This window comes from Paramormyrops kingsleyae, chromosome 6 (assembly GCF_048594095.1).
Source record: "Paramormyrops kingsleyae isolate MSU_618 chromosome 6, PKINGS_0.4, whole genome shotgun sequence".
Taxonomy (NCBI): Eukaryota; Metazoa; Chordata; class Actinopteri; order Osteoglossiformes; family Mormyridae; genus Paramormyrops; species Paramormyrops kingsleyae.
Window position 1 is genome coordinate 586,863 of NC_132802.1, and position 12,448 is coordinate 599,310.

At 41.9% G+C, this 12,448-nt stretch overlaps 1 protein-coding gene across 1 annotated transcript; it reads left to right on the top strand.

Annotated features, from left to right (window-relative positions):
• Positions 1 to 288: 288 nt before the first annotated feature.
• On the top strand, positions 289 to 9,669 carry inavaa (innate immunity activator a). Its single transcript, XM_023793452.2, has 10 exons — positions 289 to 458; positions 3,581 to 3,691; positions 4,684 to 4,817; positions 5,333 to 5,455; positions 5,772 to 5,985; positions 6,178 to 6,228; positions 6,412 to 6,655; positions 7,560 to 7,718; positions 7,963 to 8,749; positions 8,977 to 9,669. Exons 2-10 carry the CDS (start codon positions 3,637 to 3,639, stop codon positions 9,076 to 9,078), a joined length of 1,869 nt encoding a protein of 622 aa, XP_023649220.1. The 5' UTR covers positions 289 to 458; positions 3,581 to 3,636; the 3' UTR covers positions 9,079 to 9,669.
• The last annotated feature ends 2,779 nt before the right edge of the window (positions 9,670 to 12,448 follow it).

The window sequence follows — 12,448 nt, forward strand, 5'->3', positions numbered from 1 at the left end:
GCAGCGTCATCTGGTGGAACAGAGTTGATTAAAACAAACATGAATCGTTCCTAAATCACTGCGAAATTAAGCCTTTACGCACAACGCGTGTGATACAAAGTACGCCATCAGTTCGTCTGAACGACTGAATTACAGGAAATCGGATTGCGTTTTCATTTTCTTTCCCCAAAATTTAATGAATGAACAAAAGAAAGGAACAAGCACAGGGGACGTGACGCTTGTCCTTCATTTAAATAATTCTGCTTTGGCAAAAACTGAGCTCCCTCTCATTCATTACACCGATCGCAGTCTTTTCGCCACCAGAGCTTCAGGTAGCTACGCGGCTCTTCTCGCCACTCCTACTTCGTGCACTGGACTTAAAGCAGACTGTGCTACCTTTCCCATCACTTTCTGTTTAAACTCCGTAAGGTGAAATTCGGAAGTCGTTTCCTGTTCACATTCCACGCATAATTTATCATGTAAGTGTTTCATTATTTTAACATGATTAAAACCTCAGGGAATAAGTAATACATTTAAATTACTGCAGACTAGGGTGTCTAACTGGTATGGTTACCGGGAAATTTATTATTAGGACTATTGGGGATGTTCACGTTATTCGGAGGTGACATTTGTTGTCGTTTTTCTAGCCCGAGTGTCATTCCGTGGTTTCACATAGCTTAACAAAAGAGTCAAGTTTCATAATGAGCATTAAAATTCCGCGACTACGTTAATTAGTACAAAAAATAGATATCTTGTAGTGGTTACATCTGTGCAGTTTTTTGTGGGCCTATAAAAATTGTATAATTCTGCAATTTTATGTGCTTATACTTACACTTTAATGTAGAATAGGAAACTGGAGAGGCCGAATACCTGTTCGGAAAGGACTGCGGTACTTTATTAATAGAGTCGGTATTTTTCTGTTACATTTTTTAATACTGTGATCATAATAACGCTATAGCTGACAAAGTCTGAAAATATATAAATAACAAATTGGCAGGCGTTACTTTAAGGTGTTAAAACATTCCCGCGGTGGTTGCGCTTATTTCCTGCTTTTTCTTGTGATAATGGCACCAATACTAATTAAACTTGAGGGGTGGTGACGGTCGTTTAGTCTGTCTTAGCTGAATGTGTATTAAAAGGAGTAAACAGAGTATTATTGATGTAAGTTATGGTGGCCTTTAGGAGGACGTGGTAATGCGCTGTTTTTAAATGTGCTTTTGTTCTTACAGCATAATTTATAGAGCGAACAACACCTTATTGTAGTTTTATGTTTCGGTATTCACCGTATTGCTACGCATTTAGGGGTATAAAGCTTTACCACTGAACCGTCTAATCTTTAAAATCTCTGGCAGTTGACTCTGCCTACTGTCATACAAGCTTGATTTAATAACTCGTGTAACGTCTAAGAAATGTAACTTGCCTTAACTCGCACATGAAGGCGAAAATGGTATTATTTAACAAAAATCTCAGAGTATGATACTGGTTGGTATCAGTGTTTATAACAACAATAACAATAATAACAATGGTGGTGACAACGACAAGAACAACAACTACTACTACAAGCCTATAATAATAATTACAGTATTATTATTATTACTATTATTATTATTATTAGTGTTATCATTATAAATGTTATACATGACTTAAACTACATACCTACAAACTGTGTAGTACTGAAATTCGGCAAGCAGGAAGCAGGATGTATTGCATCACAAAGTTTTATTAGTCATTTACCAGACATTGATTATGACAGTCTTGTACTTTTTGTCATTCATTTTGTCATACTCTGTTTTTTTAATTTAATTGTTCTTAAACCCCACGTACGCACTTTTTTTTACGGAGATTCTGTATCTGAATTTGTTCTTAGCTAAGAACAGAATCTACGCACATTCAAGACCATTCGTACGCACATTTGAGTAATGATAGTTTGTTCTAAATAATCGGTTATAGCTGTTTTGTTCATTCTACAGTTCATAAAATGATATAATATTTGAATAATTTATAAAAGTAAAATATAAAAAATAATTTTAAAGTGTAAAAATTATTTTCATGGTAGTAACGGCGATCATGCGGATTATATAATATGTTTCTGCGCATTGGCCTTGCTATCAAAATGTCATTTCTGTTACTTCTTGAAGAGCTTGCCAATCGTGCTCTGAGAAGGGAACGAATGTTTGAAGATCATTTAGATTTATTTGGCACACGGCGTTCACAGAGAAGGTGATATCTCTCCATGTATCAGCTTTCTTGGGGGCTATATAACCACTGGTTACGATACTAAATAACATGTGTCTATTTGCATTTACCTCCTGTACAGTAAAATCCACTTATAACGGACTTCAAGGGATCTGTCAAAACAGTCTGTTATATCCAAAGTCCGTTATATCCAGAGTTGCTGTATGCCCAGAACACAACTACAGGACACCATTTACTCAGGCCACACCCCAGCAGACACACTTGTGTTACAAATTATTAAATTGTACATGTAGTAATCCAACTTTACCTGACCAGATGCGTGACTATTAATAATCCCGACTCCGTATCTGCGCTGGATTTCACCGGCACGCCACGTATCACCGGAGCCTGTATGTCCGTTATAGCCGAACAGAACTACAGCTAAAAGCGGCCCTGGGGACTAAATTGTTTGTCCGTTATAAGCGAAATTCAGTTATAAGCGAGTCCACTATAACGGGATATTACTCTATTAATACTTCTACTTCAGCATTACTGAAGTTTTTTTTTCCTCTTAGTGCCAAGCGGCTCATAATCTGCGCGCCTCTTCGCCATTCCTTGCACACGGCCCTACAGTCTCATGCCCTATTATGGGACATTGCAGGGCGTTTCCCTATGCTAATTAGGACAAACTGGCACGCACTTTCAGTTACAAAGACGTGGGATTCACCATTCTTTAGAACAAAGGTGCGAACAATTCTGCTACTTAAGAACACGTCATGAATCCGATGTAGGTTGTAATTAAAAAATTTCGTAGGAACAAATTTAAGAGAATTCTTAAGAAAATATTGATGAATGAGGCCCACTGTTACTAGATGATCTTTTTTTTTCTTGGCAAACCATATAAATTGTTTAAAGGTAGCTGTAAGAGTAATCCGGGCTGTACCTTGCCCTGTTCTGATCCGGGCTGTCTCATGCCCCTGTTCTGATCCGGTCTGTCCCGTGCCCAGTTCTGATCCGGGCTGTACCTTGCCCTGTTCTGATCCGGGCTGTCTCATGCCCCTGTTCTGATCTGGTCTGTCCCGTGCCCTGTTCTGATCCGGGCTGTCTCATGCCCCTGTTCTGATCCGGGCTGTCTCATGCCCCTGTTCTGATCCGGGCTGTCCCGTGCCCTGTTTTGATCTGGCCTGTCCCGTACCCTGTTGTAATATACTGTAGGAATTAAAACATAAAACTTGTCTTTTGTTTGTGAGTGAACTTAATGTAGAAACAATATATTGCATTTGAATATTGTCGTCACAATTCATATTTTATTAATCTGTGCTTGTATTTCAAAGACAACAAAATATACTTGTGGTTGTTATCTACAATATTTCATTTGTCCACATTATGTAAAACAATTAACAAACTGGTCTGTCTTCATTTCCAGACACCACCAAATTCCTGAAGTTTCCTTATACACAGAACTTGGAAGCAGACGCAGAGATGGATAGCAAAGATGAGATAAGTGACAGTGACAGCGGAATTATCCTCCAGTCTGGTAAGAATAAATATTTTCAGACAAAGCAGACAGTCAGGTGTTCCTTGACCTGCACAATCAGTCAACACACTAGGAAATCATTTCATAGTAGCCAACTTCCCATTTTTGACCAATGGCGTCAAACAAAGGAATAGTATATAAGTTTTAGCATTTATTAAAAAAAATGATTGTTCTCCTGACATCTTATCAATTATGGAAGAAAATTGTGTGTCTGGGAGATCTGTTGCACAGAGGGGACTAAAGCACCCCCTAAAGACTGGCTGGTCACAATAAAAATGCATTTCAAACAGGTCTGCTGCTGACATTCCTTGATGTAACTCAGCTTCATGCTCTGCCTGTTCATCACAATGGCAGATTATCTACGGAGAATAGATAGAGCAGGTTTTCACATTTTTACCATTCTGGTTTGCAAACTGGAATAGGTTCCGCTTCTCAGGCAATAAAAGTGCAGCGGAAGTCCCCTACAATCTCCTAATCTCATGGCTTACTTTTACAGACATACTGAACAATGTTAACAAACCACATTTATTGGTGGAAACTATTTCCTTAGCAGGATTTACATTAAAAACAGTACTTTTGTAGATGTAAACCTTTGTAAACCTAATGATTTGCTGAAGCAATTTAGGGACTTGATCCTGATAATATTTCATTTATCGCTAACTGGAACCTTGAATAAGGATTCGTAAGGTTACAAATCTCTGCCTTTGAGCACCGTACTGTTTCCCACTTTTGATATCCATTTTGGAATTCTGACTCTTTGTACAGTATAAAACCATTAGAGATATAGGTGTACATTGCAATTCAGTCAGTGTATCAAAAAGTTGTTTGGTATTTTGCTTCATTTAATAGAGCATTTGGTGAGTCTTATGGTTGCTGTTGTTCACAGGATTGGCTTAGTTGCTCTGGATTTTTTTCCAGTTACCATCACAAATGGTGGTGTGAACCAGTTGTTAATGAAAGCCCTCTGCTCTGGTTGTGAATGTGCATTGCAGGCCCTGACAGTCCCACATCGCTAACAAAGGAGCTGGCCGTCCATACCAGGGCCGTACGACTGAAGCACCAAGCCCTGGAGGAACGTCTGGAGCAATGTCTACAGGAGCTGAGGAAACTGTGCATTCGAGAGGCGGTAAGAGCTTCCTACTAACATTCTTATAAAAGCAAGGCTGCAAATAACCCTGTCTGGGGGTCCTGGAGGACTGGCTTGAGAAAGTGGCCTATAGTGTGTGATTCCCCTGGGGTCTCTGGAAAAGCAGCTCAACATTCAGTGTATGACAGCAGTCTGAATATGGCGCAATAGGAGCTTTGCATGGCAGACAAGAGTCCTAGCTTGTCTTGACGTGCCTTAAGCACTTATTGGAAATTAGGTTACTTCTTATTCATCAGAATGCTTAATGTGCTTGTCTTTCTGTGGCATTCCTTTGAAAAACAGAAAATGTGATGTGTATAGTAGGTAGAACTTCCAGAAAGTGCCCTTTACTATATCACTGACCAAGCTTTCAGTGGTTTTCAAACTGACTGAATGTGTCCTGGGATCAGTCCAGTTCTTTTAGAAATAAAACACCAACAGGATGCCTCATTCTCTCTTAGTGTTACATACGATTGTGTGAATCAGCTGTAGTCTGGCTTGTGTTTGCGGCACAGGAACTGACAGGACAGCTGCCTGCAGACTACCCACTGATGCCTGGAGAGAAACGGCCATGCGTGCACCGCCGTGTCGGGGCTACCTTTTCTCTGAACAGGGAGAGTGTCCAGAGTGAAGGAAAGGTACCGTATTAGGTTTATGAGATTTGGGGATTCGGCTGGGGGTCTGAGGACTGTTGTCAGGGTAAATGTCAGTGGCAGAGTCAAATAAGGTTTCTTCCATTAAAGTACCGATGGTGATGCCAAGGAGGAACACTGGCCATCATAGTTTGCTTACTTTTCACTGTGCACTTGATATTTTATAATTGTATCATTTGGTTGGAAATGGCCAGTTGTGTTGAGTCTTTGCTATCAGGCAATGAGATCTATTCTAGGACAGGATTGCTGTTCGGGTTTGTCACGCTGATGGTATACATATTTGCATGAATGCTCTCCAAAGGACCCTGAGTTGCTTTCATTGGAAGGCAAGCTGGCACTACAGATGCGCATCCTAGAAGCGGCCCGTAAACTGTGCCTTGAGGAACACCTGAGCAGGTCAGTGAAGAGGAGCCGCCTCCAGCAGAGTAAGCGTGAGGAGCGGAAGCTGACGGAGCTGCAGAGGGCCTTATCTCTGCGGAGAGAGATTTTCACTTACCCTGTGGCCAAACTTAGTGGTAAGCAACATATGCAGTAGAGCAAGAACGCAATTGCTACTAAAACAATGTAAAATTCTGGTAGCATTTTGATGAATGAAGTATAGTGACTTGATTGAAACTTTTAAATAACAGCAAAACAGTAATCTGTTCTGCATCCTTCTGCCTGTGAGTTATGAGCCTTCAGTTACATGGTTACTCTTGCTTTCACAGATCCAGATACATTAGATGAGTCTCTATCAGACTCTGCACTTCTAAAGGAAGGTAAGTATGCTGCCTGTATATCACCAATGTGTGATGTAGCGAATGGATTCTAACCAAAGCCCTGTTTCATAGTACCTTGTGGGACAGGCACAGATATTGCTGAATAATATGTGAAATGTACTTACCTGTAAGATACATTACATATATTTATAGCCAATACTAACTCCGTTTTACTGCCTACAGAAGTGAAAGACCAGGCAACACATGTGTTCTCCGAACACCTTTGTTCAGAAGACCCCCCAGAACATCTTCAGCACCAACCCCGGGACCCCCCTCCGGACGTTCTGGAAGGGCCAAGGCCGACACAGAGCTGCAGGGTGGAGTATGAGCGCTGCCCCGTCCCGAACTCGCCGTGGAAGGAGTCCAGCCTGGACCAGCCCTATCGGAAGCCTATCAAGACCCAGTCTGCTAACAGCAGTCGCTCCTGGTAAAAATAAACATATTTGACAAAAACATTATAATTTTAATATCTTGACGAGCAGAATGGTTCGGTTGTTACATAGTAGCTTGATATCTCTGGGGTGGGTTTTTGAATCCTGGCCCTGGCTTGTTTGTGTAGAGTTTGCATGTGTTTGGGCAGGTTTCCCCTTGCGCTCAACCCTCCAGTTAATGCAATGCTTGTTCTTTCCAAAAAGTAGAGGCACATCAGTTTGGATACAAGCTTATGCTAATGTTTCCCACTAAATTCACAGTGGGAGCCTTCTAATTTTTTTGAAAAGAGGTATTAAGTAACACGTAACAATTTGAAGAGTGGATATCGGTTGGTTGAAGAAATGGAGGGTTTTGCTGAAACATGCACTTGACTGACAGACCAAGAAGAAAGCAAACTGGGTTATGAAGCGAGGTTGTGCAATGCAGAGATTTCTGCCAAAGTGGCCTCTGCCTTAGTGTGTTCCATCGAGCCTTCCGCTTTGGATAAATCTTAATGCAGTACATAGACACCGGAGCCAGTCCTATGGAGCACAGGGACAGCACACCCTGGATGCTATGCTGTTAATGCTGTGCCCTAAATGACATCATTTTTACATTTACATTACCTTTACTTCTTGAAAAATGCATGCTGTGGTAGATGGTTCGATGGATATACACAATGGTATATATCTAGGTATTGTAAATAGTTTCTAGTTTTAGCTGAATTATCTGATTTATCATTAATTTATAAGCATATTGTCTTGTTTTTCCACTGTGGGGGACTATTTCTGCTGTTTTGTACTTTAAGTCTCTTTTGCATTCCAATGCACCTGTTGCACAAGGCCGGTAAAGACCTTGAATCTTGAATTTGATAACTGGACTGTATCCTTAGAGTTCTGTCTTCCTCTCCATGCCTGTAGCAGCCCAGTGGTGACCCCACGTTCCACACCTGTGCACCTCCAGCTGGGAGATGCCCTCCCACCACTGGTCCTTGCTCAGACACCGGGCCAGAGTGAGGCCTGCAGCGCCCCCTGCACCCCGGAGCTGCCACAACGCCGCCCGCACTTCCAGTCATTCAGGTGAGCCCTGAGGCCTGTCAGTCTGGCGATATCGAGCAGGAGCAGGACTGTGTGGTGCCCTACAGTAATATCATGTCTTACGTTGTACTCTTGTATACAGAAGAGACTAATCATCAATGACATGTTATTTTGCTTAGTGAACACAAAGGCATTCCTATTTCTTTTCAGTGGCATGTGATACTCCGCAGGTGTACTTAGGCTTGCAGTCCTTTTTTCTGTGGCTCATGCGTTGCTTCTCTGGCAGACTGCCCAGGTATCAGACTCCGGACACATCAGAAAAGAATCGGGCACCAGGACAGCTGCTGTGCCTACGACCCCGCGACCTTTCCATGACCCCGCCGGAGTACTCGGCCCTAATGGCTGGCTTTGGGAAGCTGCGATATGCGTCCAGCTCTGAGGACAGCAGCTCGGAGCACTCTGTATCCTCACACACCAGCTCTCCTGGTCGCGACAGCCCCAGCGAGATGACCAGGTCGTGCCCACCCCCATACGGATACTATATCGCCCATCACAGCAGCTCAAATGACACCAGACGCCAATTCAGTCCTCATGAAAGCAGACTCCATAGAGGTCCCCCAAACAGCGGTCCTCACGTCAGCAGCTGCCCCCACAACAGGCAGCACACTGGGCACCTCAAGGGGCCCCAGCCACAGTCCGGGAGCAGCTTCTGCAGGCCCTCTCAGGTTCAACATCCAACCAGCTGCAACACGGCTCTAATGGGACAAGAGCTGGGATACCCCCCCGAGTTGGATGTGGCACGTCTCTACTTAAGTCCGCCCCCTCTGGCCCAAGGTGCCGCGCCACAGTACAATCACTGGAATGGGAGAGCTCCACCCCCCCATGTCAGGCTGGCCCGCGCCCCTTCCCTCAGGGAGTACCCGCAGCACCACAGCTGGGCGTCTCCCCAGGGACTTGTGTCCGAGGAGCTGCGCAGTTGGCAGCAGCGCACGCAGAGTCGCGAGGCCCGCTCGCGCTCCCTGGACAGGACTGGGGCTGAAAGGGCGTCCCAGCCACAAACTGCAGGCCTGCAGGTAAGCACCAGACATGTGCTATATAACATACATCAATAAATGACTGAGAAGTTCCCAAGATTTGCTGTTTACGTAATATTTATGTAATTTATTATACCGGAAAACAGTTGCTGTTTATTACTAATTATGAATTAGTGAAGAGCCGCCTGTTCATTTAGGTGTCTGTGACGTCTAGCCCTCCACCACGTAAGTCGGTCATGTGATCATCTTCTTTTCTGCTCCCGCAGGCCCCCAAGGTTCCCCAGAGACGAATCCTGCAGAGAGCCCCTGACGGGACCCCTGTGCAGTGGTTTGAAGAGGAGGAGTGCGAGATAGTGAGCCAGGTGTAGATCGGAACACAAGGTTCCTGTTACTGTGCTGCCACTCGAGGATTCTGCTGTATGTGTAGCTCGATGTTTAAATGAGCACTTTTGGGTTGAATCCTCCCCTCAAGAGCAGAAGAGTAAGGCCAGTGGTCAGTGGCCTGGGGAGAGCGCACCCCCCACAAGAGACACTCTCAGCTGCTATTCATCATGTGCTTGAAACAAGCCAACGATCCCTGTGTAAGGCTGTATGCCTGTCTACTGCTGTAGGCAAATATTAAACTGACTGAATATGCTCTTTGCATAGTTTCTGCTGATATTTCTTACATTAAAATTATAATACTATTATATCAAGGACACTGTGATTTGTGTCTGAATAATGTCAGCTCTACATTAATAAACTAGGGGCTATAAAATAGAAATTTAAAAATAGCAGCTTATAGAGACAACAGGCTTAGCTTTAGCTTTCTTTTCTTAGGTGATTTACATTTATCTTCCACTGTCATTTAGTATATTTTGTATTTTTTGTTATGCATATTTTACATGAGTCTGGCAACTGTCTAAAGTACTGTATTTCTGTGAAAATGTTATATTTTATAATAAAGTATTTATCATTTTCGATGTAGCAAAGTGCTTTTTAAGCAGGCTTGTCTATCATGAGCCCCAAAAAGTAACCCTTAAGTGATAAGAATCAAGTTACTAGAGGGGCATGACCGTACAGCCCCCGCACAAATGAGGTAGGAAGGTGCTGGTAATTCTCACGCTGAGGCAGGAAATTGCATAAATGTTTCCATGGTGACCCCTACTGGATTATTGATGAAATGTATTGATATCTATGCCTTTATTTTGTTTACTTTAAAATGCTTAGTTAGAGTAGAAAAATCGTCCACTAATAAAAATAAAATCACGCATATAATGAATGGAGCATGACGAGTTCAGTAGTAAAGCAGAGTATTTTTGTCAGGTGACGAAACACTAAGAAGTAGTTGTGTATATTCTGTCTGTGACTCTCCTCTCTGTATATTTCAAACACTTGGAAGACTGGTGTCACGCTGTTTCACAACATGCCTGAAGAGTGTCATGTGTGACTCACCATAAGGCGCCCCCCGCCCTGTGGAAATCGCGTCCTGCCCACGTCGTCAGGCTGGAACAGGGTGTCTCTTCATCAGCTTCTCCTGAGGGAGTTTCACCCTGGGTGGAAAGCTAATTACCCTGGACGTCTTTGTAATTCTCAGGATCAGTACTAAGCTAAACCAACAAACTCCACCTTTACAAAAGAACTGAAGTTCAGTTCCCGTATTTATGAAGCGCCTGGGAATCACTCATAAGAATCACGCTAAAAGTCTCACTGGAATAAAAGTTAGGACTACCTCAGAGTAGGACATGAGAAGTAGTTAAGGCACACATTACTGGACATGTCTGTATCATTTAGTTTCATTTGGTGTCATATTTATTAGTCCATTAATTCTATCCTTTGATCTTTTAACTGACACAGCTAAGTTAAGAGTAACGTTAAAGTATTGCAAGATCTCTCAAAAGGAATGATCTTTTTTCCTTCCTTGACTGATTTTTTTTCTCCTCCCATGTCTTCTAGCAAATGTTATTCCATCCCTGTCAAGCCGGTATCTTTCTATAAGCTGTGCTGTCCAGCCTTTCTGACACGTCTCTCCTTTACTGTAAGAAAATTAACAAAACACTCATACTCCCAACTCCTAAGAGTAGGACCAAAATTGCGTCACTCAGAATTTTGGGCCACTTAGTACCATTTACCAAAAATAATATGATAATATGATTTGACATTATGACATTAGCCAGAATCAGTGATTCTTAACAAAAATATCCATTCTGCAACAATAATCAGTGTGGAATTTTCAGTTCCATAGTGTAGTGTAATGATGGACATTGCCTCTAAAACATTTTTAAACACTGTACTGAGGATTGATAAACCAGGCTGACCTGAAACCACAGGGTAGATTCTCAGCAGATCACTGATTCTTTTAAAGTGGGAGTTATCATAACACAATAAGCCATAGTCCATAGTGCAGTGATGCAGTAGCAGTATATTTTCGAGATAACCTGTTCCAGGGATACTGGTGTTTGGTAATGCTTTACATTAACTGTACCCTCATAAAGAATTCATTATGCATTCATAGAACATTCATAAGCTGCAAAAAAGTCTACCTTAACATTCTAACATACCTTAATAGCTTTAATATTCACTGCCTGGCCAAAAAAAAGGTCACAGTTTAATATTTTGTTGGGCCTGCACATTCATTAATGCATTGTTTCCATGTGCTTATGCAGCATCTCAACATTTTTTTTCATCCAGATTTGCATTAATTCTTGCATTAACTATGTGCTGCCCAATTCACGTGTGAAAGTGATTCCTTGCACTCCCTAAACCACTCTTTAACAGTTTGAGCCCTATGGATCTTGGCATTATCATCCCTGAATATGCCCATGTCTTTAGGTAAGAAAAAACCCATTAATGGGATAACTTGGCCATTCAGTAGATTCAGGTATTCAGCTGAATTCACCTTATGGCTGTATAAGGTTGCTAAGCTTTAATAAAGATCCTATCCTTGGCTTTTAAGTACCTGCTGATTTGAATTCAAGTGGTGACTTTTATTTGGCCAGGCAGTGTACATTAAAAATAAATATTATATGATAATATAATTGTATAGTGGTTGTTATTGATGTAAATTAACGCTGTTAATTATGGAGATGAACTGAAATTCTTAATTATGAAGGTGCACTGAATGTTGTATGAATGAATTACAAAGTTACACTGAATGTTCTATGAATGCATTGCAAAGGTACACCGAATGTTCTATGAATGCATTAAGAAGGTACACTGAATGTTATATGAATGCATTACGAAGATGCACTGAATGTTTTATCAATGCATTAAGAAGGTACATTGAATGTTCTATGAATGCATTATAAAGGTACACTCAGTTTTCTGTGAATGCATCATGAAGGTGCACACAATGATTTAAAAGAAGCATTTGTAAGGTGCGCTCAATGATTTACGAATGCATTAGTAAGGTGCGCTCAATGATTTACGAATGCATTAGAAAGGTTCGCTCAGTGATTTACGAATGCATTAGTAAGGTGTGCTCAGTGATTTACGAATGCATTAGTAAGGTGCGCTCAATGATTTACGAATGCATTAGTAAGGTGAGCTCAGTGATTTACGAATGCATTAGTAAGGTGTGCTCAGTGATTTACGAATGCATTAGTAAGGTGCGCTCAGTGATTTACGAATGCATTAGTAAGGTGCGCTCAATGATTTACGAATGCACTAGTAAGGTGCGCTCAGTGATTTACGAATGCATTAGTAAGGTGCGCTCAATGATTTACGAATGCACTAGTAAGGTGCGCTCAGTGATTTACG

What these genes read in the sequence shown, in the direction of transcription:
- inavaa (XM_023793452.2), top strand. Translation starts at nt 3,637, where the DNA reads ATGGATAGCAAAGATGAGATAAGTGACAGTGACAGCGGAATTATCCTC. An exon ending in CCCTGTGGCCAAACTTAGTG is followed by an intron (nt 5,986 to 6,177) that starts GTAAGCAACATA and finishes TTGCTTTCACAG; the next exon opens with ATCCAGATACATTAGATGAG. An exon ending in CTCTGCACTTCTAAAGGAAG is followed by an intron (nt 6,229 to 6,411) that starts GTAAGTATGCTG and finishes TACTGCCTACAG; the next exon opens with AAGTGAAAGACCAGGCAACA.